Source organism: Somniosus microcephalus, chromosome 7 (genome assembly GCF_052327205.1).
Source record: "Somniosus microcephalus isolate GS21.2 chromosome 7, FLI_Smic_1.0, whole genome shotgun sequence".
In the NCBI taxonomy this organism is placed as follows: domain Eukaryota; kingdom Metazoa; phylum Chordata; class Chondrichthyes; order Squaliformes; family Somniosidae; genus Somniosus; species Somniosus microcephalus.
In genome coordinates, this window is record NC_140993.1 from 16,525,124 (window position 1) to 16,552,959 (window position 27,836).

General features: G+C 49.3%; 1 protein-coding gene across 1 annotated transcript in view; it reads left to right on the forward strand.

Annotated features, from left to right (window-relative positions):
* The window catches only part of LOC147114526 (desmoglein-2-like), a 91,465-nt gene that overhangs the window by 56,845 nt on the left and 6,784 nt on the right, over window positions 1-27,836 (forward strand). Inside the window, exons 14-15 of the mRNA XM_085992261.1 lie at window positions 12,529-12,671; window positions 21,985-22,338. Of these exons, the coding sequence (XP_085848387.1) occupies window positions 12,529-12,671; window positions 21,985-22,338 (497 nt within the window). The remainder of the gene's footprint in view (window positions 1-12,528; window positions 12,672-21,984; window positions 22,339-27,836) is intronic.

Consider the following 27,836-nt stretch of genomic DNA (forward strand, 5'->3'; position numbering starts at 1 on the left):
TGTTGTGTGAGGCAAAGGAGGAGATTGCAGGGGCTCTGACACAAATTTTCAGAACCTCTCTGGCCACAGGGGATGTACCAGAGGACTGGAGAACAGCTAATGTAGTACCATTATTCAAGAAGGGTAGCAGGGATAAACCAGGGAATTACAGGCCAGTGAGCCTAACATCTGTGGTAGGGAAATTATTGGAAAAAATTCTGAGGGACAAAATTAGTCTCCACTTGGAGAGGCAAGGATTAATCGGGGATAGTCAGCATGGCTTTGTCAAGGGTAAATCATGTCTGACCAATCTGATTGAATTTTTCGAGGGGGTGACTAGGTGTGTGGATGAGGGAAATGCTGTGGATGTGGTTTACATGGACTTCAGTAAAGCTTTTGACAAGGTCCCGCATAGGAGACTGGTCAAGAAGGTAAGAGCCCATGGGATCCAGGGGGCCTTGGCGCGTTGGATCCTAAACTGGCTGAGTGGCAGGAGGCAGAGGGTGATGGTCGAAGGTTGCTTTTGTGACTGGAAGCCTGTGTCCAGTGGGGTACCTCAGGGATCGGTGCTGGGTCCCTTGCTGTTTGTGATCTACATTAATGATTTGGATGAGAATGTAAAGGGTGTGATCAGTAAGTTCGCGGATGACACGAAAATTGGTGGGGTGGTAAATTGCGAGGAGGAAAGCCTCAGGCTGCAGGACAATATTAACGGGTTGGTCAGATGGGCGGAAAAGTGGCAAATGGAATTTAACCCGGAAAAGTGCGAGGTGATGCATTTTGGACGGACAAATAAGGCAAGGGAATACACAATGAGTGGTAGGACCCTAGGAAGTACAGAGGGTCAGAGGGTCCTTGGTGTACATGTACATAATTCCCTGAAGGCAGCGGAACAGGTAGATAAGGTGGTTAAAAAGGCTTATGGGATACTTGCCTTCATTAGCAGAGGCATAGAATATAAGAGCAGGGAGGTTATGATGGAGCTGTACAAAACGCTGGTGAGGCCACAGCTGGAGTACTGTGTGCAGTTCTGGTCGCCTCACTATAGGAAGGATGTGATTGCTTTGGAGAGGGTGCAGAGAAGATTCACCAGGATGTTACCTGGGATGGAGCGCCTCAGCTATGAAGAGAGACTGGACAGGCTGGGGTTGTTTTCCTTGGAGCAAAGAAGGCTGAGGGGGGACCTGATTGAGGTGTACAAAATGATGAGGGGCATAGATAGGGTAGATAAAGAGGAACTTTTCCCCTTAGTAGGGGGGTCAATAACAAGGGGGCACAGATTCAGGGTAAGGGGCAGGAGATTTAGGGGGGATTTGAGGAGGAACTTTTTCACCCAGAGGGTGGTTGGAAGCTGGAACTCACTGCCTGAAAGGGTGGTAGAGGCAGGAACCCTCACAACATTCAAGAAGCATTTGGATGAGCACTTGAAATGCCATTACATACAAGGCTATGGACCAAATGCTGGAAAATGGGATTAGACTGGACAGGGAGGGATGGGCGGCGCAGACACGATGGGCCGAAGGGCCTCTTTCTGTGCTGAAAAACTCTATGACTCTATGACCATGGGGCTGGCCTGATCTACAATACTGTAGGGACCCATGTAAAGTGGCTCGAAACTCCCCACACGGGTGAAGTTTCTTACCATTACTAGGTCCCCTACCTCCCAGCGATGGGTTTTACTGGGCTCGAGCAGCATTTTATTTCCCTGATGCTGCCTCCCCATGTTACCTGCGGCTCCCTCATAAATCCTTTGGAGGCGTTCAAGGAGCGTGCGGGCAAATTTGTCCCGATTCACCTCCCTTAGCTGCCCCTCCGTTAGGACTGGGGCCAGGACATGAGTGGGGGTTCTCATGACCCTGCCGGTCATGAGCTCATGCGGAGAGTACCCCGTACTCTTTGATTGGCTGGCGCGGACCCCCATGAGGATAAGAGGCAGGACTTCTGCCCACCTTTGGGGCGAACCCATTATCTCCTTCCTTATTTTCTCTTTTAAGGTGCGGTTCATCCGCTCCACAATCCCAGATGACTGGAGATTGTAGGCGACGTGCCATTTCCCTTGAATGCCCAGCAGCATCAGGGTATTCTGCATGACTTGGCCAGTGAACTGGCTTCCCTGATCGCTTTCCACGAACTGGTGCAGTCCCCATCTCGAGAACACCTCCCGCACCAAGATTCTTGCAGTTCCTAACGCTGTGGCTGTTCGGCAGGGGAAGGCTTCAACCCATTTAGAGAACACGTCCACCAGAACGAGGCAATACTTATAGCCTCCCTGGGTGGCAGGTAAGGGTCCGATATAGTCAATTTGGATTGACTGCCATGGTCCCTCTACCCTCCTAACGTGTCCCATTGGCACCTTCCTCCTGTGAGGGTCAGGATTATTCGCCGCGCACACAAGACAGTTCGCGCAAAACTCCCGGACGTCCTCCCGGAGTCCTGGCCACCATCCTGCCTGCTCTACCCGCTGCCAAGTGACCTCAGGCCCGGGGTGCCCTGCTCCCGGACCCTCATGGGCCAGTTGAAGGAATTCCCTCCGGTGCTGCTGAGGCACCACCCACTGCTCTTCTTTAAACAGCATTCCCTCTCTTATGGACAGGGATGCTGCACCATACGGGCCTTCCATTTTCTTCCCCTCGCTAACTGCGTTAAATACCCCTCTCAGGGCAGGCTCCTGAGATTGGACCAATTTGAGGTCCGGGGCTAGTGCTACCCCTACACTCTTCTGAATCCCATCCCTGCCTTTTACAGCTGCCACTGGTCCAGGCCCGTAGGGGTCCCAGAGAATGCCGGACATGGCACCCTCTCTCGCCAGTGCGTCAGCTCGCTGGTTTCCCTGACCGTGAGGTTCTGTGGAGGAATGAGCCTTCACTTTGTGGATGAAGACCTCACCCTTCTCCCCCACGGCTGCTAGGATCTTTTCCAGCAGGGGCTTGACCACCAAGGGTCTCCCATCCGCAGAAGTGAATCCACGACGGGACCAGATGGCCAGGTACTCAGTACACGAATTGCATGTGAACATGCTGTCCGAGCAAATCGTGTACGGGGTAGGGAAGACTTCGGGGTGGGTGACCACATACGCCACAGCGGACAGTTCTGCCTGCTGGGCGCTCATGGTGCTGGGGAGTTTAATTGCCAACGCAATGTTTGCCGTCGGGTCATAAACTCCGCACCCCGTGAGCCGTTTTCCAGCAGATACCATGCTGGAACCATCCACGTAGATCTCACGACCGGTGGGGTGTATCCCAGCCCGGAGACCCACGTCGACCTCCCATACCCCTTCTACAGAACACCGATGGGCTGTCCCAGGGTAAGCCAGGTTGGTGGCTAATCTGGGCTCACACAGGCCTTTTACCCGCAGATCCATTTGGGAGAGGATTAGGGTCCAGTGCGCAATGCGGGCACTGCTCACGGTCCCATCCTTGATCCTCCCATCCAACAGCATCTTGGTAGGCGTGTGGTGTGTGAGGAGGGTGATGGGGGAGGTGCCTGTGAAGATGGCGGATCTTTTCACAGCCCAGTGTGTGGCCAAGAGGTGCCGCTCACAGACCGAGTAGCTCCTCTCCACGTCGGTGAGCACCCTGGAGGAGTAAACCACGGGTCTCAGCTTGCCATGTCGCTCCTGGAGCAACACAGCACTCAGACTGTCCCCGCTGGCCGCCACCTCCAGGAAGAACTCCCTTCGCCCATCTATCGCTCCCAGGGCCGGTGCGGTCTGCAGCTTCCTTTTTAGGAGCTCGAATGCGGCCTGGCATCCTTCATCCCACGACCACTCCACTCCCTTGTGCAGGAGTTGGAGTAGCGGGGCTGCCATGGCCGCATAGTCCTCCATGAAGCCTCGGCAGTACCCGGTTAGCCCTAGAAACGACCTCACACCCTTTATAGTGACGGGGACCGGTAACTCCTGTACCGCCTCCCCCCTAGCCCTATCGATGGCCCTTTCTCCGGCGCGGATGGTCAGCCCCAGGAACTTGACTTCCTTCTGACCGATCTGCGCCTTCTTTGGGTTAACCTTAAACCCCTTTCGGGTCAGCAGCTCCAACAATTCAGCCAGCAGTGGGCCGTGCTCTCCGACCGTGTCGGTAAACAGGAGCAGGTCGTCCACGTACTGTACTAACTGAAGGGGCTGACTGAACTCCTTCAGGCTGTCCGCCATGCATTGGTGGAAAATGCTGGGACTATTGTGGAAGCCTTGTGGCAAGCAATTCCAAGTATATTGTTGCCCCTTAAAAGTAAAGGCAAATTTATACTGGTCCTCCCTCCACACAGGGATTGACCAGAACCCATTGGAAATATCCAGCACCGTGAACGTGGTCGCGGATGCGGGGATACTCCCAATGAGGTCGGCCACTGCTGCCACTGTGGGGGGCACATGCGGGGATGTTGCTGTTCAACACCCGATAGTCCACCGTGGCCCTCCAGGAATTGTCCGGTTTCTTAACCGGCCAAAGCGGAGAGTTCACATGGGTGGCTATAGGCCTTAGCACCCCCTGCTGTACCAGCGCTGATACGGCCACCTCCATATCAGCCTCTGCCTCCTTTGGGAAGTTGTACTGCTTTTGGGGCCGGGCCATGGGATCCCCATCTACCCTGACCTCAAAGCTGACGACTCTCCCACAGTCGTGTTTGTGCGTGGCGAACGCACCTAACTGAGCCTGCACTTCGGCCCTAAATACTACCGGGATACCCTCCATCATTTCACCGAGGTCGTAGCTCCCTTTCGGCTTCATGGTACACAGGGTTCCCTTCCCATCCTTTCCCGGGATTACCACTACTCCACTTTCCTTCCCGGTATTGGCCCCCCAAAGACAATGGCTCCTGAGGTCTACGAGGATCCCATGGCCCACGATGAAGTCGGCCCCTAGGATCCCTTTACCTCCCTCCGCGTCCCATCTCGCCAGGACACATGTCCACTTTGTGTGTAGTGTGCCCAAGCGGATCGAGAGCGGCCTGGAGAACGCACCCGTCTGCTCTGCCCCTGTGAACCCCGATAAGACGTATGGAACCCCGCTAGACAGAGGTGAGGCGGTGGGATTCTCCGTATGGATCACGGTGCAGGAAGCCCCCGTATCCAACAGATAAGTCCCCGTACCCTTCTCTACCTCCATCTGCACGAGCGGTCTCTTCCATCCGTCATACCGGAGCGCACACAGATAGACGGGCTGCGCGGGTTCCAGTCATTGCGGGCCACCTTGGGAAGGGGTTGGGGGAACTACTGGACCGGTGGTGGCTGCTATCTTACCCTTTGTGAGGACCAATGATCTCACTGAAGCTAGCAGCATGTCCAGCAGCTCTTGAGGGGCATTTGGCTCCGTTTCTTTTTCTGGGGCAGAGGTCGGGGTTGTAGCCGGGGCTTGGGCTGGGGCAGTTGGGACCTTCTCCCTATTATCCTTCCAAGGATTTTTGCAGTCCCTGCGCCAATGCCCTTCCTTTCCGCAACCGTAGCAAGTTTGCCGGCTTTGGTTGGGACGGCTCCCTTCCTGGCGCCACTCCTTACGGGGCTGGTCACCAGGCCTGACCTCACAAACCTTCCCATTTTTCGGGGGGGTTTCACTATCTCTACCATTTCTAAAAGTGACTGTGAGTTGACGGATTACCGTCGCCTCCGTGGTCAGAGGGTTTCGGGGGTCGAACCAAGCCATTGACTGCATTCGAACGCGGGGCAGGGAGCTATTCATAAGGCACCTTAGCCAGTGAACTAACGGTTCCCCGTCCAGGTGCGCTCGCGCCGGCATTCCCGGGCACGCATCCTGGTAGACTGGCCACAGCCTGTCCGCGAACGCCTGCGGGAATTCCCCGGGGAGCTGGACTGTTCTCTCTACCCGGGAGAACGGACTCCCCTCGTTCATCCCCATGGCCTCCAGGATCTCTTCCTTGAGCTTGCCATAATTCTCCTGACCCCTCTTACACTCATCGGGTAGCGTCTGGAGGAGGTCGCTACCCAGGGAGAACAGCATCATTTTGGCCCTTTCTGCACACAGGCCGCCTGCTCTATCTCCCTAAAGTGCAGGGAAGGGTCCCCCCTCATGGTGAGCTTGGGGATGTGGCTCACCATGGAACACAATTGTTGCATACCGTGTGGAATCTGGAATTGGTTCTGGATGTCCCCAGTTTCCCCGTCGTTACCGGGTGGTCCGTACCTCCGCTGTATAACGGGGTACACTGGTCCCGGTCCCTGACTCTCTCTTGGGCTAGCCTGGTCTACCTGGGGTTCTTCATCCCCCACCTGCTCCTGTTCCCAGACCTCTGGAAAACTAGGGGCTAGGGGTGGTGGCTGTGCAACCTCAGGCTCCCTAACCCGTTTTGTTCTGGGGGCTGCCTGCGGGACTGCCCTGACTGGGTTGCCGTTAAATTCATCCTGGCCGATTTTTGGGCTAATGAGACATATCATCCCCTTTGCTTTGGCCAACTCCATACGTAGGCTTTCAATTTCCTGCCTACAGGGGCCGTGGTCTGCTTCCTCAAACCCCTGAGCGCAAGCCACCTTATAAGCTGCTTTTACCTCGGCTACTTTCTCCTCCTGTGCCTTAAGTTCCCCCGTGAGACTGCTAATTTCCGCCTTTAACTTCCTTTCTCTTTCCCTAGATTCTCTTGCTTGGTACTCAACATGTTCTACCCTAAAACTAGCACTCCCCTCTAACTCAGCTATCTTGCCCTTTAGCCTTTCTACCCTGGCTTGGTGCTCACGCTGTACTTCAGCGGCCTGGCTTTCCATGTGCTCTGCTTTCCCCCGATGATCCCGGACCATCGCTGCCCTCTCTTGGCTTATTGCCTCCAGGGCCACTAGCACTTTCCCTTCTGCTGCAACCTTTTCCTGCAGCTCTTGGGACAAATGCCTAATCTTAGATTCTTTACTGGCCACCGCGTGGTCCAGTACCAGAACCTGCTTTTTGTAACACATGAGCCATACCGCTTTCTCAATGCCCTTGCGGTGCTTTTTACTAGCCGTCCACTGAGCGGCTGCCTTTAGGGGACGCTCGGCTCCTAACATGTCATACACCCATTTTTTCACTACATTGACTTTCCCACACACGTAGGAAGCTAACTTATCTTCCATCACATCTGTCTCACCCGAGTCTTTGTCCACCACACAAGGTTTCTGTAGCCAGTGTCCTGCCGCGGTCGCCATTCTGTAAGGGGTCATTTTAACGAGCTTATGGTGTGCTAAATCGGTTTTGATTTTCGCACTACTCGTGAGCGGTTTTGAAGCGCTCCCCCCTCACGGTTCTAGACACTGGGCTTATTGCCAGACAACCTTTGTGTGTTGGCCCAACTCGTGACTCGGAAGACAAATGGTCAGATGAGACAGATTGAGTTTTAAATCAAAACGATCTTTATTTTTGAAAGAGAATGTACACAGAGAAAAATGGCAAGAATGAATGCAGACGAAAAATAACGTTTCTCACAGAGGACCAAATTATACACTGAGAAAAATAACTTTAAAGCATATAAACAGTTCTAAAATAGCGGTAAGCTAAAAGCGGGGGTGAGGGAAGCACACGGACACATCGAGGGATAAATCACACTCCTGACTTACAAATACCCTTAACGTTACAAACCCTCCCGTTACTGAATATACCTCAATTATGTCAGTTAGGTAGAGTTGGGCCTTTAAGCTCACCAGAATTTCAAAACCCTTCTGGACCTTGGTGCTTCTTGTTACGTCTGGAATTTCCGATCTTCCTTATGGGACCGGCTCCTGGACCCTGTTACTTGGTGTCGTCCGGGACCTCCGACCTTCCTTATGGGACCGGCTCCTGGACTCGCTCTCCTGTACAAACTTTGGAAGTCCTCCGAAATCCTCAAGCCGTTTTCTGTTCCGCACGGTCCTCGAACTCCTGATTGTAACTGGACTTGGACTTCACGGTGTGAACCGTCTCCGGAGGAGTCTTCCTTACTCTGGTCGAATCTTAGACTGGCTTGCTGACGATTTACCTGAACGGTTATACTCTTTTCTGGCCCTAATCTTGGCGCCAAATCAACCGTTTTCCTTTGTTAAGGTTGCTTTAACAAAAGCAAGCACATTAATTTTAACTGCTCGCAAATCGAACTAATGGGAATCCGATTAGTGTCCCTTCGTTTGTGTGTGCTCAGCAGTTTCTGAGATCGGTTACCGCTTTGCCATAATGGGAATCCGTTTAGTGTCCCTCTGTTTGTGTGTGCTCAGCGGTTTCTGAGATCGGTTACCGCTCTGCCAGCGATTAGCGCACCTCCAGGTGCTAATAGTTTTGTTTACTGCTGTAACCACATTACAATATCAAAAACAGTAAGGTTCTGGATTCTTCTAATCGATGATGACTCAGACTGCTTTAAGGTACTGTGTGTGTGTCCTTTTGAACTGGGCCATGAGAACTGCCAACTCCATTCTGTGTTCTCACAATGTGGCCACTTCAGGGGCCCTACCCGTATACTGTATTTCATGGATTTTTGCGAATCCTACACTCCCACCCTACCTCATCTCACCCTATCACCATATCCTTCTATTCCTTTCTCCCTCATGTGCTTATCTAGCTTTCCCTTAAATACATCTATGCTATTGGCCTAAGCCACTCCCTGTTAATGTTGTTATAGTTGACAAGGACATTAAGGGGCTGTAGATGCTATTACTGGTTGGCTTATGGCAAAGTCACTGTTGAGAATATATTGGCCCAGAAATTCGGGTCGGAGGCTTCCCGCGGGTGCAAGCCCCCGACCTGCACCTACCTAGCGCGCCGGCCGTTGAGCTGTGGGCCCGCGTGGGATTCCGATCCTGGGCCTGCTCCAACTGCCGACGCGCAGTGCTTGCGTATCCCAGGGGCGCAGTTAGTTCGAAGCGTCCCCTGGGATCATGTGGGCCATGGAGAGCCAATGGTAGCAGGGAATCTGTATTCATAGATTTAACAGGAAGACCTGTCAAATCTATGAATACAATTCAGCCCCAAAACATAACTAAAACTTCAAATAAATTTTTTAAAAATCACATTTTTAAAATAACTATAAATTACATAAAATAACTATTAAACAATAATTTAAATTTTTGAAAAAATTAATTACGGTTTCTAACGGAGCTAAAAATAAACTTACCTTTCTTTAAAGTACTTAAAAATAATAAACCTGTGGAAAAAATGTTTTAATTTTAATTAATTGACCACTTACCTTGTTAAAAGCAGGCCTTGCGACTGCTTTTTAAAAGCATAGCTGCTGGAGACTTACCCTCCTGGAGAAACCTGCAAAAAAAACGGAAGTTCCAGGTGCACGCGCTGCCTCTCCGGCGCACGCGTTCGACCTGTGAACCCCTTCCTTTAAGGGAACAGAAGTTCCGGATTACCGCGCATGCACAGTGCATGCACGAAACCGGCACTTTCGTTGGGCCTACGCATAAGTACCCAGCGCATACTCACCCGTGGGGACCCGAATTTCTGGCCCATAATGTTTCTCCCTTTCTCATTTCCCACAAATTCCCAATCAGTTTGACAATAAGGGGTCACTTTTGCCGGGGTCATCAGCCAAGGTTTATTTCTAGATGGATAGAATTAAAAAGCAGAGACGTTTTTTTAAGCTTGTATCGAACCTTGGTTAGACCACACTTGGAGCACTGTGAACAGTCCTGGCCTCCATATTATAGAAGGTGCAAAAATGAGTTACCAGAATAATACCAGACCTAAGAGATTATACCTGTCAGGAAAGACTGAACAGGCTGGGGCTCTTTTTCTCTAGAAAAGAGAAGGCTGAAGGTGAGGAGTGACCCGATAGAGGTCTTTAAGGTTATGAAAGGGTTTGCTAGGGTAGATGCAGAGAAGATGTTTCCCCTTGCAGGGGAGACCAGAACCAGGGGCCATAAATATAAGACAGTCACTAATAAATCCAACAGGGAATTCAGGAGAAACTTCTTTACCCAGAGAGTGGCGAGAATGTGGAACTCGCTACCACAGGGAGTGGTTGAGGCGAATCGTATAGATGCATTTAAGGGGAAGCTGGATACACACCTGAGGGAGAAAGGAATAGAAGGATATGTTGATGGGGTGAGATGAAGAGAAGTGGGAGGAGGCTCATGTGGAGCAGAAACACCAGCACGGACCAGTTAGGCGAATGGCCTGTTTCTGTGCTGTAAATACTTTGTAATACTTTACATAGGACTTCATAGAATATACAGCACAGGAACAGGCCATTCGGCCCAACCAGTCCATGCCGGCGTTTATGCTCCACTTGAGCCTCCTCCCATCTTTCCTCATCTAAATCTATCAGCATAACCTCTATTCCCTTCTCCCTCATATGCTTATCTAGCTTCCTCTTAAATGCATCTATACTATTCGTCTCAACCACTCCCTGTGGTAGCAAATTCCACATTCTCACCACTCTCTGGGTAAAGAAGTTTCTTCTGAATTCCCTATTGGATTTCTTGGTGACTATCTTATATTGACGGCCTCTAGTTATGCTCTTCCCCACAAGTGGAAACATTCTCTCTGTATCCACTCTATCAAAACCTTTCATAATTTTAAAGACCTCTATTAGGTCACCCCTCAGCCTTCTCTTTTCAAGAGAAAAGAGACCCAGCCTGTTCATCCTTTCCTGATTGATATATCCTCGCATTTCTGGTATCATCCTTTTTTAATAATATGGCGACCAGAACTGTACGCAGTACTCCAAGTGTGGTCTAACCAAGGTTCGATACAGGTTTAGCATAACTTCCCTACTTTTCAATTCTATCCCTCTAGAAATAAAACCCTAGTGCTTGGTTTGCTTTTTTTAATGGCCTTATTAACCTGCAGTTCTTTATAATACTTTGTAATATTTTGTAATACTGTAAGTATGGCAGTATCATGATGGGTCATAGAATCATAGAAACATTATGACAGAAGGAGGCCATTCAGCCCATCTTGTCTGTGCCGGTCGGAAAAGAGCCATCCAACCTAATCCCACTTTCCAGCTCTTGGTCCGTAGCCCTGTAGGTTACGGCACTTCAAGTGCATATCCAAGTACTTTTTAAATGTGATGAGGGTTTCTGCCTCTCCCACCCTTTCAGGCAGTGAGTTCCAGACCCCCACCACCCTCTGGGTGAAAATTTATTTTCTCAAATCCCCTCTAATCCTTCCACCAATTACTTTAAATCTATGCCCCCTGGTTATTGACCTCTCTGCTAAGGGAAATAGGTCCTTCCTATCCACTCTATCTAGGCCCCTCATAATTTTATACACCTCAATCAAGTCTCCCCTCAGCCTCCTCTGTTCCAAAGAAAACAACCCCAGCCTATCCAATCTTTCCTCATAGCTAAAATTCCCCAGCCCAGGCAACATCCTCGTAAATCTCCTGTGTACCCTCTCTAGTGCAATCACATCCTTCCTGTAATGTGGTGACCAGAACTGCACGCAGTATTCTAGCTGAGGCCTAACTAGTGTTTTATACAGTTCAAGCATAACCTCCCCATCTCTTCTATGCTATGCCTCGGCTAATAAAGGCAAGTATCCCGTATGCCTTTTTAACTACTTTATCCACCTGTCCTGCTACCTTTAAGGATCTGTGGACCTGCACTCCAAGGTCCCTCTGTTCCTCCACGCCTCTCAGTATTCTCCCATTAATTGTGTATTCCCTTGGCTTGTTACCCCTCCCCAAATGCATTACCTCACACTTTTCCAGATTGAATTCCATTTGCCACTTTTCTGCCCAACTGACCAGTTCATCGATATCTTCCTGCAGTCTAAAGCTTTCCTCCTCATTGTCAACCACACGGCCAATTTTTGTATAATCTGCAAATTTCTTTATCATGCCCCCTACATTTAAGACTAAATCATTAATATATACTACAAAAAGTAAGGGACTGAGTACTGAGCCCTGTGGAACCCCACTGTTGCAAAAACTCTAGTGAACTCCCACCAAACCCAATCAGAGCCGGGATCTCACCCACATCCTGTGAAAATAGAAACCACACAGTTAACACATGAAGGAGGAAAAATGTGCAGGGCTATGGGGAAAGAGCAAGGTGAGTGCGACTAATTGGAGAGCTCTTTCAAAGAGCCGGCACAGGTGCCATGGGCCGAATGGCCTTCTGTGCTGTGTTGTAGAACTAGGGGGCATTGTCTCAGGATAAGGGGTCGGCAATTTAAGACTGAGATGAGGAGGAATTTCTTCACTCAGAGGGTTGTGAATCTTTGGAATTCTCTGCCCCAAAGGACTGTGAATGCTGAGTCGTTGAGTATATTCAAGGCTGAGATCGATAGATTTTTGGACTCTAGGGGAATCAAGGGATATGGAGAGCGAGCGGGAAAGCGGAGTTGAGGTCGAAGATCAGCCATGATCTTATTGAATGGCGGAGCAGGCTCGAGGGGCCGTATGGCCGACTCCTGCTCCTAATTCTTATGTTTGTACGTATCATTCCATTGGTAGAGAACCAATATTACAGATTCTCTCTGCACACTTCCACTCTTACACCGTACAATTATGTTGATGTTACAGCAACCAAAATTGGGCCCATACTTTACCCCCTTCGACCACCTCCCCACCCACCCTGCCAAGGAACCATAGTTTTATGGCAGCTTTAAGGAATTGCATTTTTAACCTTATCAAATTGTTCATCCACAGTTGTTCCTCTCCTGTTGCTGTTCTGCAAGTGTGGTGGTGCCGGGGGAGGACTTGGAGGAGCAGGAGCCTTTAAACACATACCTATTGAACCTCAAGGACACCTGGAAAAGAACAACTTTGAAGGTGGAGGAGAGGCAGACACGGTCTGTATTCAGAAACAATGTTTTATATTTATATCAAGCAATCAGTATTTTAGGCTTGTTGTTGGCCCAACTAATTTTTTTTTATAAAAATGTTTGAAGAGCAACGATAGGGTGAAGAGAAGTTTCGGTAGAGTAATTTTGTAATGTTTTTCATCCATGCCTTTGTTACCTCTAGACTCGACTATTCCAACACACTCCTGGCCGGCCTCCCACATTCCACCCAACGTAAACTTGAGGTCATCCAAAACTCGGCTGCCCGTGTCCTAACTCGCACCAAGTCCCATTCGCCCATCACCCCTGTGCTCGCTGACCTACATTGGCTCTCGGTTAAGCAACGCCTCGATTTCAAAATTCTCGCCCTTGTTTCCAAATCCCTCCATGGCCCTCGCCCCTCCCTATTCTCTGTAATCTCCTTCAGCCCCACAACCACCCCCGAGATATCAGCGCTCCTCTAATTCTGCCCTCTTGAGCATCCCCGATATTAACTGCTCCACTATTGGTGGCCATGCCTTCAGCTGCCTGGGCCCTAAGCTCTGGAATTCCCTCCCTAAACCTCTCCGCGTCTCTACCTCTCTCTCCTCCTTTAACACCGTCCTTAAAACCTACCTCTTTGACCAAGCTTTTGGTCACCTGTTCTAATGTCTCCTTATGTGGTTCGGTGCCAACTTTTGTCTGATAATCGCTCCTGTGAAGCGCCTTGGGACATTTTACTACATTAAAGGCGCTATAGAAATACAAGTTGTTTTTGTTTTTAAAAAAAGCTAGGGGTTAGAAATTCATCCTGGGGTGGTAGCGCAGAGCAGGCGGTATCACATACGCCTGGCCTGACATTCGCTTCCATTAACTTTAATGGATCTGAATATCAGGCTGGGTGTATAACAGGTGAACCACGCGATACCGCCTGACATGAATCAGTCATTCATGAAAGAAAGACTTATGAAATAATACTGAGCGACCTACGGGTGGCGCTGTCCAGGGAGAGTATAAATACTCGGGCACGGGCCCAGCTTGCGCAGGACATTCTTAACAGGAACTAGTGAAGGACACAACTAGACCCCCATGTTGTGAAACAGTTGATTAAAGCTTTGTTTAACGCTTAGACCAAGTGCCTAGTAGTTTTCTTACGTCACTGCCCACTTTACGTCAGCACCCAATTTCTAGCCCCTTGCATTCAGATTCGGATCTCTGCTTCTAGCTTGACTCAGTTATAGGGAGTTGTGCCTGAGCGGCTGTCGGCCGTGCGTTACTGTTGTGCTGGCTGATCATTGTGTGGGGTGGGGTGGGGGGGGGGGAAATATAGAAGGTTAAGAGGTGTTTTTAGGCTTTTGACAGGAATTGATGGGGTAGATAGAGAAAAACTTTTCCGCAGCTGGTGGAGTCTAGGACCAAGGGGCATAAGCTTAAAATCAGTGACTCATGTACAAGGACACCCAGGTCCCTTTGAGCATCTGCATTCCCCAATCTTTCACCATTTAGGAAATACTCTGCCTTTCTGTTTTTTCTACCAAAGTGGATAACTTCACATTTATCCACATTATATTCCATCTGCCATGTTCTCGTCCACTCACTGAGCCTGTCGAGTTCCCTTTGAAGCCTCTTCACATCCTCTTCGCAACTGACACTGCCACCTAGCTTTGTGTCATCAGCAAATTTGAAAATGTTACATTTAGTCCCCTCATCCAAATCATTCATATAGATTGTGAATAGCTGGGGCCCAAGGACCGATCCTTGCGGTACCCCACTAGTCACAGCCTGCCATCCTGAAAAAGACCCGTTTATCCCTACTCTTTGTTTTCTGTCTGTTAACCAATTCTCAATCTATGCTAGTATATTATCCCCAATTCCATGTGCCCTAATTTTGTTCACCAACCTCTTGTGTGGGACCTTATTGAAGGCCTTCTGAAAATCTAGATACACCACATCCACCAGTTCCCCTTTGTCTACTCCACTAGTTACATCCTCAAAGAACTCCAGTAGGTTTGTCAAACAGGACTTCCCTTTCATAAATCCATGTTGACTCTGCCCAATCTTACTATTAGTTTCTAAGTGCCGATCTAAGCCCCTCATAATTGTATACACCTCAATTAAATCTCACCTCAGCCTCCTCTGTTCCAAAGAAAACAACCCCAGCCTATCCAATCTTTCCTCATAGCTAGAATTCCCCAGTACTGGCAACATCCTGGTAAATCTCCTCTGCACCCTCTCTGGTAATGTGGTGACCAGCACTCATAGAAACATAGAAGATAGGAGCAGGAGTAGGCCATTCGGCCCTTCGAGCCTGCTCCGCCATTCAATGAGATCATGGCTGATCATCCAAATTCAGTACCCTGTCCCTGCCTTCTCCCCATATCCCTTGATCCCTTTAGCCTTAAGAAATATATCCAACTCTTTCTTGAATATATTTAATGAACTGGCCTCCACCGCCCTCTGTGGCAGAGAATTCCACAGGTTCACCACTCTCTGGGTGAAGAAATTCCTCCTCATTTCTGTCCGAAATGGCTTACCCCTTATCCTTAGACTATGACCCCTGGTTCTGGAATCCCCGGCCGTCAGAAACATCCTTCCTGCATCTAGTCTGTCCAGGCCTGACAGAATTTTATAGGTTTCGATGAGATCCCCTCAAAATCTTCTAAACTCCAGTGAGTATAAGCCCAATCGACACAATCTCTCCTCATACGTCATTCCTGCCATCCCAGGTATCAGCCTGGTGAATCTTCACTGCACTCCTTCCATGGCAAGAACGTCCTTCCTCAGGTAAGTCGACCAAAACTGCACACAATATTCAAGGTGCGGTCTCACCAAGGCCCTGTACAACTGTAGCAAGACATCCTTGTTCCTGTACTCGAACCCTCTTGCTACGAAGGCCAACATACCATTTGCCTTCTTAACCGCCTGCTGCACCTGCATGCTTACTTTCAGCGACTGGTGCACAAGAACACCCAGGTCTCTTTGCACTTCCCCTTCTCCCAATCTATTGCCATTCAAATAATAATCTGCCTTCCTGTTTTTGCCACCAAAGTGGATAACCTCACATTTATCCATATTATAGTGCATTTGCCATGTTTCTGCCCAATCACCCAACCTGTCCAAATCGTACTGGAGTTTCACGACATCCTCCTCACAGCATACCCTCCCACCCAGCTTTGTGTCGTCTGCAAATTTGGAGATATTACATCCAATTCCCTCGTCCAGATCATCATTAATATATATTGTGAACAGCTGGGGTCCTAGGACCGATCCTTGCGGTACCCCACTAGTCACTGCCTGCCACTCGGAAAACGATTGGTTTATTCCAACTCTTTGCTTTCTGTCCGCCAACCAGTTCTCTATCCAAGTCAATACCTTGCCCCCAATCCCATGTGCCTTAATTTTGCACGCTAATCTCTTATGTGGGACCTTATCGAAAGCCTTCTGAAAGTCCAAATACACCACATCCACTGGTTCTCCCTTATCTATTTTACCAGTTACATCCTCAAAAAATTCCAGTAGATTAGTCAAGCACGATTTACCTTTTGTAAATCCATGTTGACTTTGTCACTCGAGGAAAAGGAGGTTCAATGAAACGATGATAGACAAGTTACGGCTGCATCAACGATGCTATGCACCATCTTTCTACTTTGCTTTCTTCCTTTTGTAAATCAACCGGACATCCCCCCCCCCTCACCCCCCCACCCCGCCCCCCTCCCCTGCACACCCTGCCTCACCCCCCCCGCACACCCTGCCTTGCTTCCCCCCCCCGCACACCCTGCCTCGCTCCCCCCCCGCACACCCTGCCTCGCTCCCCCCCCGCACACCCTGCCTCGCTCCCCCCCCGCACACCCTGCCTCGCTCCCCCCCCGCACACCCTGCCTCGCTCCCCCCCCGCACACCCTGCCTCGCTCCCCCCCGCACACCCTGCCTCGCTCCCCCCCGCACACCCTGCCTCGCTCCCCCCCCGCACACCCTGCCTCGCTCCCCCCGCACACCCTGCCTCACTCCCCCCGCACACCCTGCCTCGCTCCCCCCGCACACCCTGCCTCGCCCCCCCCGCACACCCTGCCTCGCCCCCCCCGCACACCCTGCCTCGCTCCCCCCGCACACCCTGCCTCGCCCCCCCCGCACACCCTGCCTCGCCCCCCCCGCACACCCTGCCCCGCTCCCCCCCCGCACACCCTGCCTCGCTCCCCCCCGCACACCCTGCCTCGCCCCCCCCGCACACCCTGCCCCGCTCCCCCCCCGCACACCCTGCCTCGCTCCCCCCCGCACACCCTGCCTCGCTCCCCCCGCACACCCTGCCTCGCACACCCTGCCTCGCCCCCCCCGCACACCCTGCCTCGCCCCCCCCGCACACCCTGCCCCGCTCCCCCCCCGCACACCCTGCCTCGCTCCCCCCCGCACACCCTGCCTCACTCCCCCCCCGCACACCCTGCCTCGCTCCCCCCCCGCACACCCTGCCTCGCTCCCCCCCCGCACACCCTGCCTCGCCCCCCCCTGCACACCCTGCCTCGCTCCCCCCCGCACACCCTGCCTCGCACACCCTGCCTCGCTCCCCCCGCACACCCTGCCTCGCTCCCCCCGCACACCCTGCCTCGCCCCCCCCCGCACACCCTGCCCCGCTCCCCGCCGCACACCCTGCCTCGCTCCCCCCCGCACACCCTACCTCACCCCCCCCGCACACCCTGCCTCGCTCCCCCCCGCACACCCTGCCTCGCTCCCCCCCGCACACCCTACCTCACCCCCCCCGCACACCCTGCCTCGCTCCCCCCGCACACCCTGCCTCGCTCCCCCCCCCGCACACCCTGCCTCGCTCCCCCCCCCGCACAACCTGCCTCGCTTCTCCCCCCCCGCACACCCTGCCTCACTCCACCCCGTACACCCTGCCTCACTCCCCTCCCCACACCCTGCCTCCCCCCCACACCCTGCCTCGCTCCCCCCCGCACACCCTGCCTCGCTCCCCCCCGCACACCCTGCCTCACTCCCCCCCCGCACACCCTGCCTCACTCCACCCCGTACACCCTGCCTCACTCCCCTCCCCACACCCTGCCTCGCTCCCCCCCCCGCACACCCTGCCTCGCTCCCCCCCCGCACAACCTGCCTCGCTTCTCCCCCCCCGCACACCCTGCCTCACTCCACCCCGTACACCCTGCCTCACTCCCCTCCCCACACCCTGCCACCCCCACACCCTGCCTCCCCCCCCACACCCTGCCTCACTCCCCCCCCACACCCTGCCTCACTCCCCCCCCACCCTGCCTCACTCCCCCCCCCGCACACCCTGCCTCGCTCCCCCCCCGCACACCCTGCCTCGCTCCCCCCCCGCACACCCTGCCTCACTCCCCCCCGCACACCCTGCCTCGCTTTTCCCCCCCCCGCACACCCTGCCTCACTCCCCTCCCCACACCCTGCCTCCCCCCCCCACACCCTGCCTCACTCCCCCGCACACCCTGCCTCGCTCCCCCCCCCCACCCCGCACACCCTGCCTCACTCCACACCCGCCCCCTCACCCGCACACCCTGCCTCGCTGCCCCCCTCTGGTCACCACATTACAGGAAGGATGTGATTGCACTAGAGACTGATTCCTGGAATGGCAGGACTGTCGTATGAGGAGAGGTTGGGTCGACTAGGCCTGTATTCACTAGAGTTTAGAAGAATGAGAGGGGATCTCATTGAAACGTATAAAATTCTGATGGGGCTAGACAGACTGGATGCAGGGAAGATGTTTCCCTTGGCTGGGGGGTCTAGAACGAGGGGTCACAGTCTCAGGATATGGGGTAGGACATTTAGGACTGAGATGAGGAGAAATTTCTTCACTCAGAGGGTGGTGAATCTGTGGAATTCCCTACCACTGTGGAGGCCAAGTCACTGAATATATTTAAGAAGGAGATAGATTTTTAGACACAAAAGGCATCAAGGGGTATGGGGAGAGAGCGGGAATATTGTATTGAGATAGAGGATCAGCCATGATCATATTGAATGGTGGAGCAGGCTCGAAGGGCTGAATGGCCGACTCCTGCTCCTATTTTTCTATGTTTCTACGTTTCTATATCAGTGGTAGAAAAAATAATGGAATTCTTACTAAAGGAGAAAATAGAAGAACATCTAGAAACAAAAAATATAATAAGAAATAGTCAGCATGGATTTCAAAAGGGAAAGTCTTGCTTGTCCAACATAATTGCATTTTTTGAAGAGGTAACACAGAGAGTAGACAAGGGTAATGCAGTAGAGGTAATTTATCTAAATTTTCAAAAGGCCTTCGATAAGGTACTACATAATAGACTGATGAAAAAGATCAGGGAAAGCAGAGTCAGGGGACACAGTGAGGTATTGGCCCAGAAATTCGGGTCGGGGGCTTCCCGCGAGTGTAAGCCCCCGACCTGCACTTACCTTGCGCACCGGCCGTTGAGCTGTGAGCCCCCGTGGGATTCCAGTCCTGGGCCTGCTCCAGCTGCCGGCGCGCAGTGCTTGCGTATCCCAGGGGCGCAGTTAGTTTGATGCGTCCCCTGGGATCACGTGGGCCATGGGGAGCCAATCGGAGCAGGGAATGCTCCATTCATAAGTTTGACAGGAAGAGCTGTCAAAACTTAGAAATACTACGGCCCCAAAACATCACTAAATCTTCAAATAAATTTTTTTTAAATCACATTTTTAAAATAATAATAAACTATAAATGACATGAAATAACTATTTTAAACAATAATACAAATTTTTGAAAAAAATAATTTTATTTTCTAACAGGGCTAAAAATAAACTGACCTTGCTTTAAAGTATTTAAAAATAATAAACCTGTGGAAAAAATGTTTTAATTTTAATTAATTCACCACTTACCTTGTAAAAAGCAGGCCTTACGCCTGCTTTTTAAATGTGTAAATTTTGGAGACTTACCCTCCCAGGAAACCCTGTAAAAATTTTAAAAACCTAAGTTCGATGCGCACGCGCAGCCTCTCCAGCGCACGCGTACGACCTCTTAACCCCTGCTTTCAGGGGAACGGAAGTTCCGGTTTCCCGCGCATGCGCAGTGCATGCAGGAAACCGGCACTTCCATTGGGCTTACGGGTGAGTACCCCGTGCGTACTCACCTGTGGAGACCCGAATTTCTGGGCCATTGTATTTTAGTAAGGAAAATAGGGAGGGCACATATTACTTGGAAAATAAGAATTTAAATGAGGTAGAAGAACAAAGGGATCTCGAAGTACAAATACACAAATGACTAAAAGTTGCGACACAGGTGAGCATAAAAAAAGCAAACTAAGCACTAGGGTTTATTTCTGGAGGGATAGAATTGAAAAGTAGTGAAGTTATGCTAAACCTGTATCGAACCTTGGTTAGACCACACTTAGAGTATTGCGTACAGTTCTGGTCGCCATGTTATAAAAAGGATATAGAGGCACTGGAGACAGTGCAAAAAAGATTTACAAGGATGATACCAGAAATGTGAGGGTATACCTATCAGGAAAGGATGAACAGGCTGGGGCTCTTTTTTTCTTGAAAAGAGAAGGCTGAGGGGTGACCTAATAGAGGTCTTTAAAATTATGAAAGGTTTTGATAGAGTGGATACAGAGAGAGTGTTTCCACTTGTGGGGGAGAGCATAACTAGAGGCCATCAATATAAGATAGTCACGTGTATACAATATAACATGGATAAATGCGAGGTTATCCACTTTGGTGGCAAAAACAGGAAGGCAGATTATTATCTGAATGGCAATAGATTGGGAGAAGGGGAAGTGCAAAGAGACCTGGGTGTCCTTGTGCACCAGTCGCTGAAGGTAAGCATGCAGGTGCAGCAGGTGGTTAAGAAGGCAAATGGCATGTTGGCCTTCGTAGCGAGAGGGTTTGAGTACAGGAACAAGGATGTCTTGCTGCAGTTGTACAGGGCCTTGGTGAGACCGCATCTTGAGTATTGTGTGCAGTTTTGATCGCCTTATCTGAGGAAGGATGTTCTTGCCATGGAAGGAGTTCAGCGAAGATTCACCAGGCTGATACCTGGGATGGCAGGAATGACGTATGAGGAGAGATTGGGTCGATTGGGCTTGTACTCGCTGGAGTTTAGAAGAATGAGAGGGGATCTCATTGAAACTTATAAAATTCTGACAGGACTGGACAGACTAGATGCAGGAAGGATGTTCCCGATGGTCGGGGAGTCTAGAACCAGGGGTCACAGTCTAAGGATGGATAAGGGGTAGGCCATTTAGGACAGAAATGAGGAGGAATTTCTTCACCCAGAGAGTGGTGAACCTGTGGAATTCTCTACCACAGAAGGCAGTAGAGGCCAATACATTAAATATATTCAAGAAGGAGTTGGATATATTTCTTAAGGCTAAAGGGATATGGGGAGAAAGCAGGGACCGGGTACTGAATTTGGATGATCAGCCATGATCGCATTGAATGGCAGAGCAGGCTCGAGGGGCCGAATGGCCTACTCCTGCTCCTATCTTCTATGTTTCTATGTCACCAAGAAATCCAGTAGGGATTTCAGAAGAAACTTCTTTACCCAGAGAGTGGTGAGAATGTGGAACTCGCTACCACAGGGAGTGGTTGAAGCGAATAGTATAGATGCATTTAAGGGGACGTTAGATAAGCATATGAGGGAGAAGGGAATCGAGGGTTATGCTGATCGATTTAGATGAGGAAAGACGGGAGGAGGCTCAAGTGGAGCATAAACACCGGCTTAGACTGGTTGGACCGAATGGCCTGTTTCTGTGCCGTATATCCGATGTAATCCTATGTAAAGATATGATCTTGCATGTTAGATTCTCCTTCGGAATGAATAAATGATTTTTCTCAAAGCCAACTATTTATATTATTGCTAAGTATGCCCTGTGCTCGTTGGCTTACATTGGCATCCGACCCAGCAACGCCTCGATTTTAAAATTCTCACCTTTGTTTTCAAGTCGCTCTATGGTCTCGCCCCTCCCTATCTCTAGTCTCTTCCAACCCTCCGAGATCTCTGCGCTCCTCCGATTCTGGCCTCTTGTTCATCGCTGATTTCAATCACTCCACCATTGGTGGCCGTGCCTTCGGATGCCTGGGCCCTAAGCTCTGGAATTCCCTCCCTAAACCTCCTCCTTTAAGACATTCTTTAAAATCTACCTCTTTGGCCAGTCCTGTCCTACAATCTCCTTGCATGGCTTGGTGTCAAATTTTGTCTGATAATCGCTCCTGTGGCAGCGCCTTGGGACATTTTGCTGTGTTAAAGGCGCTATATAAATGCAAGTTGCTGCTGTTGTTCCTTCAGGATAGCCTTCTAAATAAATGCTCAGCAGCCTTATGGTATTGGAAATGAATGTATTTGCATTACGATTGTTAATTACTAATGAATGCTGTTTTTCCTCATATATAGAGCGTTTCTTTGCTAGCAGTTGGTGCAGGCGTTGGTGGTGGAGGTGCAGTCGGGAATGCTGGCGGTGTAGTCAAGACCAATTACCAGGAGGTTGATGCCACTAAAGGAGGACACTTAACCAAGCCCAACTATTCAGGAGGTTCGATGCATTTCGGTTCGAAAAGTGGCACTTTCCAGGAGGAAGCAATGCAAGGATCTGGCAACGGAAATTATGTAATAGGCGCTATTTCCAACACCAATGTGTCTGCGAAGGCTATTGCGCCATGGAATGATGCGCGTGTTTATGGAGCAGCCGCTACTGGAACTATGGCAGCAAGCGCTAGGAGAAGTTACATAAAATCATACATTCATCAGGTATTTTTGATCTTGCAGTGCGTTACTGATATCTATTTAATACATTGAGTTGTATATTGCATTATTATGTAGCAACATATCAGGCCAGAAATTCAGGTCGGAGGCTTCCCGCGGGCGCAAGCCCCCGACCTGCACTTACCTAGCGTGCCGGTTGTTGAGCTGTGGGCCCGCGTGGGATTCCGATCCTGGGCCTCCTCCAGCTGCCGGTGCGCAGTGCTTGCGTATCCCAGGGGCGCAGTTAGTTCGCAGCGTCCCCTGGGATCACGTGGGCCATGGGGAGCCAATCGGAGCAGGGAATCTCCATTCATAGATTTGATAGGAAGACCTGTCAAATCTACGAATAGAGATCGGCCCCAAAACCTAAGTAAAACTACAAATAATTTTTTTTTTTAAATCACATTTTTAAAATAACTCTAAATTACATAGAAACATAGAAGATAGGAGCAGGAGTAGGCCATTCGGCCCCTCGAGCCTGCTCTGCCATTCAATGAGATCATGGCTGATCATCCAAATTCAGTACCCTGTCCCTGCTTTCTCCCCATATCCCTTGATCCCTTTAGCCTTAAGAAATATATCCAACTCCTTCTTGAATATATTTAATGAATTGGCCTCAATTGCCTTCTGTGGTAGAGAATTCCACAGGTTCACCACTCTCTGGGTGAAGAAATTCCTCCTCATCTCTGTCCTAAATGGCTTACCCCTTATCCTTAGATTGTGACCCCTGGTTCTGGACTCCCCGGCCATCGGGAACATCCTTCCTGCATCTAGTCTGTCTAGTCCTGTTAGAATTTTATAAGTTTCAATGAGATCCCCTCTCATTCTTCTAAACTCCAGCGAATATAAGCCCAATCGACCCAATCTCTCCTCATATGTCATTCCTGCCATCCCAGGTATCAGTCTGGTGAATCTTTGCTGCACTCCCTCCATGGCAATAAATTAACTATTTTAAACAAAAATTTAAATTGTTGAAAAAATTAATTAAAGTTTTTAACGTTGCTAAAAATAAACTTACCTTTCTTTAAAATATTTTAAAATGATAAACCTGTGGGAAAAAATGTTTTAATTTTACTTAATTAACCTCTTACCTTGTTAAAAGCAGGCCCTGCGCCTGCTTTTTCCACGCGCAGCTGCTAGGGACTTACCCTCCCGGAGAAACCTGTAAAAACAAAAAACATCGGAAGTTCCAGGCGTACGCGCTGCCTCTCCGGCACACGCGTTTGACCTGTGAATACCTTCCTTCAAGGGAACGGAAGTTCCGGTTTCCAGCGCATGCGCAGTGCATGCACGAAACCGGCACTTCCGTTGGCCTTACGGGTGAGTACCCAGCGCGTACTCACCCGTGGGGACCCGAATTTCTGGCCCATTACTTTTTTGAAACATGTTTTTTGAACATTTAAGGCAAGGCTGAACAGAATTGTTAAATTGAACAGTAATATTGTAGTGTGAATGGGCTGGGGAGGAGCATTCCTACGGCCTAGGATAAAACTGATTTAAATTATTCGTAAAACTTTGTTTGGTGTTCAAACACTTTCCTAACCTAAGTTAATTCATAGGAAGGATGTGAAGGCCTTAGAGAGGGTGCAGAAAAGATTTACGAGAATGGTTCCAGGGGATGAGGGACTTCAGTTTCGTGGATAGACTGGAGAAGCTGGGGTTGTTCTCCTTGGAGCAGAGAAGGTTGAAAGGAGATTTGATGGATGTGTTCAAAATCATGAGGGGACTGGACAGAGTAGAGAGAGAGAGAAACTGTTCCCATTGGCGGAAGGGTCGAGAACCAGAGGACACAGATTTAAGGTGATTGGCAGAAGAACCAAAGGCGACATGAGGAAAAACTTTTTTACGCAGCGAGCGGTTAGGATCTGGAATGCACTGCCCGAGAGGGCGGTGGAGGCAGATTCAATCGTGGCTTTCAAAAGGGAGTTGGATAAGTATCTGAAGGAAAAAAGTTTTCAGGGCTACAGGGAAAGGGCGGGGGAGTGGGACTAGCTGAAGTGCTCTTGCAGAGAGCCGGCACGGGCTCGACGGGCCGAATGGCCTCCTTCTGTGCTGTAACCATTCTATGATTCTATAGCAATTAATATAGGAATGACTCTTGCTTTTAGATATGCATGTCATACAATTGGGTGGGTTCTCCGTTAAACTTGTAGTAGACCTCTTGCCTCTGAGTCACAAGGTTGTGGGTTCAAGTCCCACTTCGGAGACTTGAGCACATAATCCAGACTGACATTCTAGTGCAGTGCTGAGGGAGCGCTGCACTGTCGACGGTGCCATCTTTTTGGATTAGATGTTAAACCGAGGCCCCATCTCACCTCTCAGGTGGACGTAAAAGATCCCATGGCCAATATTTATCCCTCAACCAACATCACTAAAATAGATGATCTCCTGTACACAAAGCACTTTACAGCCAATGAAGTACATTTGAAGTGCTGTCACTGTTGTAATGTAGGAAACACTAAGATTTGGATCACAGGTCGTACACAGATTACCCAAAGGGTCTTAGGAGTTGTCAGGCTTTTTATTAAAGAGCTACAGTTTAAAGCATAATCAGATATTATTACATGCGATTGAAATAGATACAGCAGACATATAACCAGTGATAGATGAGGGCGAACCCTCTAATGGGTACCAGTGTATTTAACTCTAATCTGATCATTTCATTAATTAGATAGGGCTGGATTTTGCTACGGGGGCGGGTTGGAGGTGGGAAACCCACATTCGGGTTGTTGTCCCGCCTCCATGGAGATGTGGCCAACCCACAGGATTTTCCTCTGATTGACCTTGTTGAGCCCGCCCTGTGGGCTCAGCAGGCCAATTAAGGGCCACCCGGCAACAGGTGACGTCAGAGATTGACATTTCATCTGTCAAAAGCTTTTGGCAGATGAAAGATCAGTGTTTAACAGCTGTTTGAAGCTGTCAAGCACTGAAAAACTGCTAATTCAGCCTCGGTCCTTTCTCAGGATAACTTTAAAATCATTTTGCTGCAGAAACCAAGAAGCTGATTTTTTTTTAAAAATCGGAGCTTCTGTGGTTCTTGCAGCCGACTCCCGACACCGGAATGCAGGACTCCTGTAAAGGTAAGTAAAAGTAAGTTAAACTTATTTAAACACTTTAAACACTTGCAAAACACTTACCTTTGCACTCCTGCACCCCTCACTCACCTGAACACTGGGCATCTCGACCCCTCCAAGACCTCAGACACACGTCCCGCCTCGAAAACTTTTCGTGGTTTGGAGCTGTCGGGAAGCCCACAAACCAGCAATAGAAATCGCGAATAGGCACAAAACTACCTGTTAACTACCTGTTAACAGGCAGTTTAATTGCCTTTAATCCCTTCCCGCCGCTGGGAGTCGGGTTCCAGCACTTGTCGGCAACCCGACTCCTATGAAATTGACATGGAGGTGGGTTGGAGGCGGGATGGGGTCGGGACCCCCGGATCTCCGATTTTTATCGCCCGCACGCCTCCAACCCGACTCCAGGGGCTTAGGAAAATCCAGCCCATAGTTTCTCGATGGAGTATGTGTCAATGCTTTAAAAGTCGTCTCACTCTCCTGAGCCACATTAACCGTTTCATGTCTTGCTGTTGTCAAGTAACTGAGCAGACTGAGACCCATTCTTCAGTGCTGATTCACCATGCATTTCCGGATGGTAATTGCCTCATACGTAACGAATCACATTTGCACACTCATATCGGTATCTCAATATCATGCCACACGTGCCATCCGATACAAGCCATTCTCAGCCTTTCCGGTATCTTATCAAAAGATTGTCTGGAGATCTTTGCTCATCTTCCACCGCATGGTCCCGATGTCTTGGGTAGTGGCCAGGCTATCAAATTCAATTTTCTTAAAAAGTTCATTATAGGCAGGGACACAAATGTCTCCAAGAGAAAGCTATCAATTTACTATTCGTAACTACACTTTCCTGACTTTCACTAGAAAGTTTGGAAAATTCCCATTTGGTGGTGTAATTCTCCTGTTTCTATCTCACACCCTCAATCACTTCCTCGCTCCATTTTACACATCCCATTAATTACCATTCATATCTCATTCATGAGCCATGGAGGAACTTTACTGTCCAGTACAATATTTAAGATAGAAAACATAGATCAAACATTCTCACTTGATCCAAGTTATTAACACTTTTTATTTATCATTATTTTAGAGGATTTTTATTTTCCTAAAAGTAACCCAATATATAGTGCCTGAGTCCATTTTGTCATTTCAAAATTATCCCAAAATCCAAACAGCAGTATTGTTGAACTGACAGGTTTTGTCAATGTTCAATTTCATTTCTATCAATTTATCTTATCAATTCCAATTTCAGAAACAAGTGATTCCCAGTCTAGGTGGTTTACATGGTGTTTTAACATTAGAAACAGAAGTGCTCCAATTTAGTTTATAAGGTAACTTCCATATAACAAAAGAAAGCAGAGAATCCATTGTGGCTCTGCTTAAGAGCCCAAGGGGTTAATTTATCAAATCATCATTTTCCTTCTGTCACTGTGGGGAAATATTAACTTAAAATTAAGAAACTTAAATTTAATAATGTACAGTATCTTTAAATTTCATTCAGCAATATTAAAGTTGTTGCTTGGTGAACTTAAACAGTTGTCAGTGGAAAGGGTTAACTCCTTGGCAGGTTTTTAAGAAGGTGGAGCGAAACATTGTCAGGGACACGCAATTACATCACTTCACGTAAATTAAAAAAATACTTCCCCGATCGAAAAAGACAGTTGTGTTTTCACAATTTAATAGGTTTGTTATCTTTAATAATTCCAATTTAATTCAGACCAATACTGTATTAATGAAATGCAGAGCAGATAAAACAAAACAAAATAGCACATGCTTGCAGAAAACTGTAAATTACGTCATATTTCTTCTTGTCCTTTCTTCAGGTGCCTTTCCAAATGACTGTAAAAACACTGAATATAACTGGAGAAAAATTAGTTTTTCACATTTAAACAAATCTAATCAAACTGCTTTGGAAGTTTTACCCTAGCAACCGCGATTCCAAAGTTAAATCTTAGACTGGAACTTAATCTTTTATTAAACAAATTTGTTGTTGTTGTTCTAAGTTTTTCCATACCAGCTTAACTTAACTTGTAGATCAAAGGTTTTTTTTTCCAATTCTTTGCTGAGTTTTCAGATTGGTTAGCCTGCAACTTAGATTTTTTTCCCCTTCTCTATCTCCCTCCTCTCTCTCCTGCACTTTATGCTTCACCTCCTTCAGGCTAACCATCAGCTGTTCCCGGTGATATGCCAACGCCACTGTACTTCTGGTTCTACCTGTACCTCACTCTCTCTTACCTGCTCCCTTCTTTCAGAGAGAAAAACACTCCGTCTAAGCAACGATCACTTGCATTTGCCCAAGTCCCTCCGTCCCCCCCAACCGAAACCTTACAACTCCCAACTCTTGTGATCCCACTTCTGACACCACTGTAAGATTTGGATCACAGGTCACACGCAGATTACCCAAAGGGCCTCGGGAGTTGTCAGGCT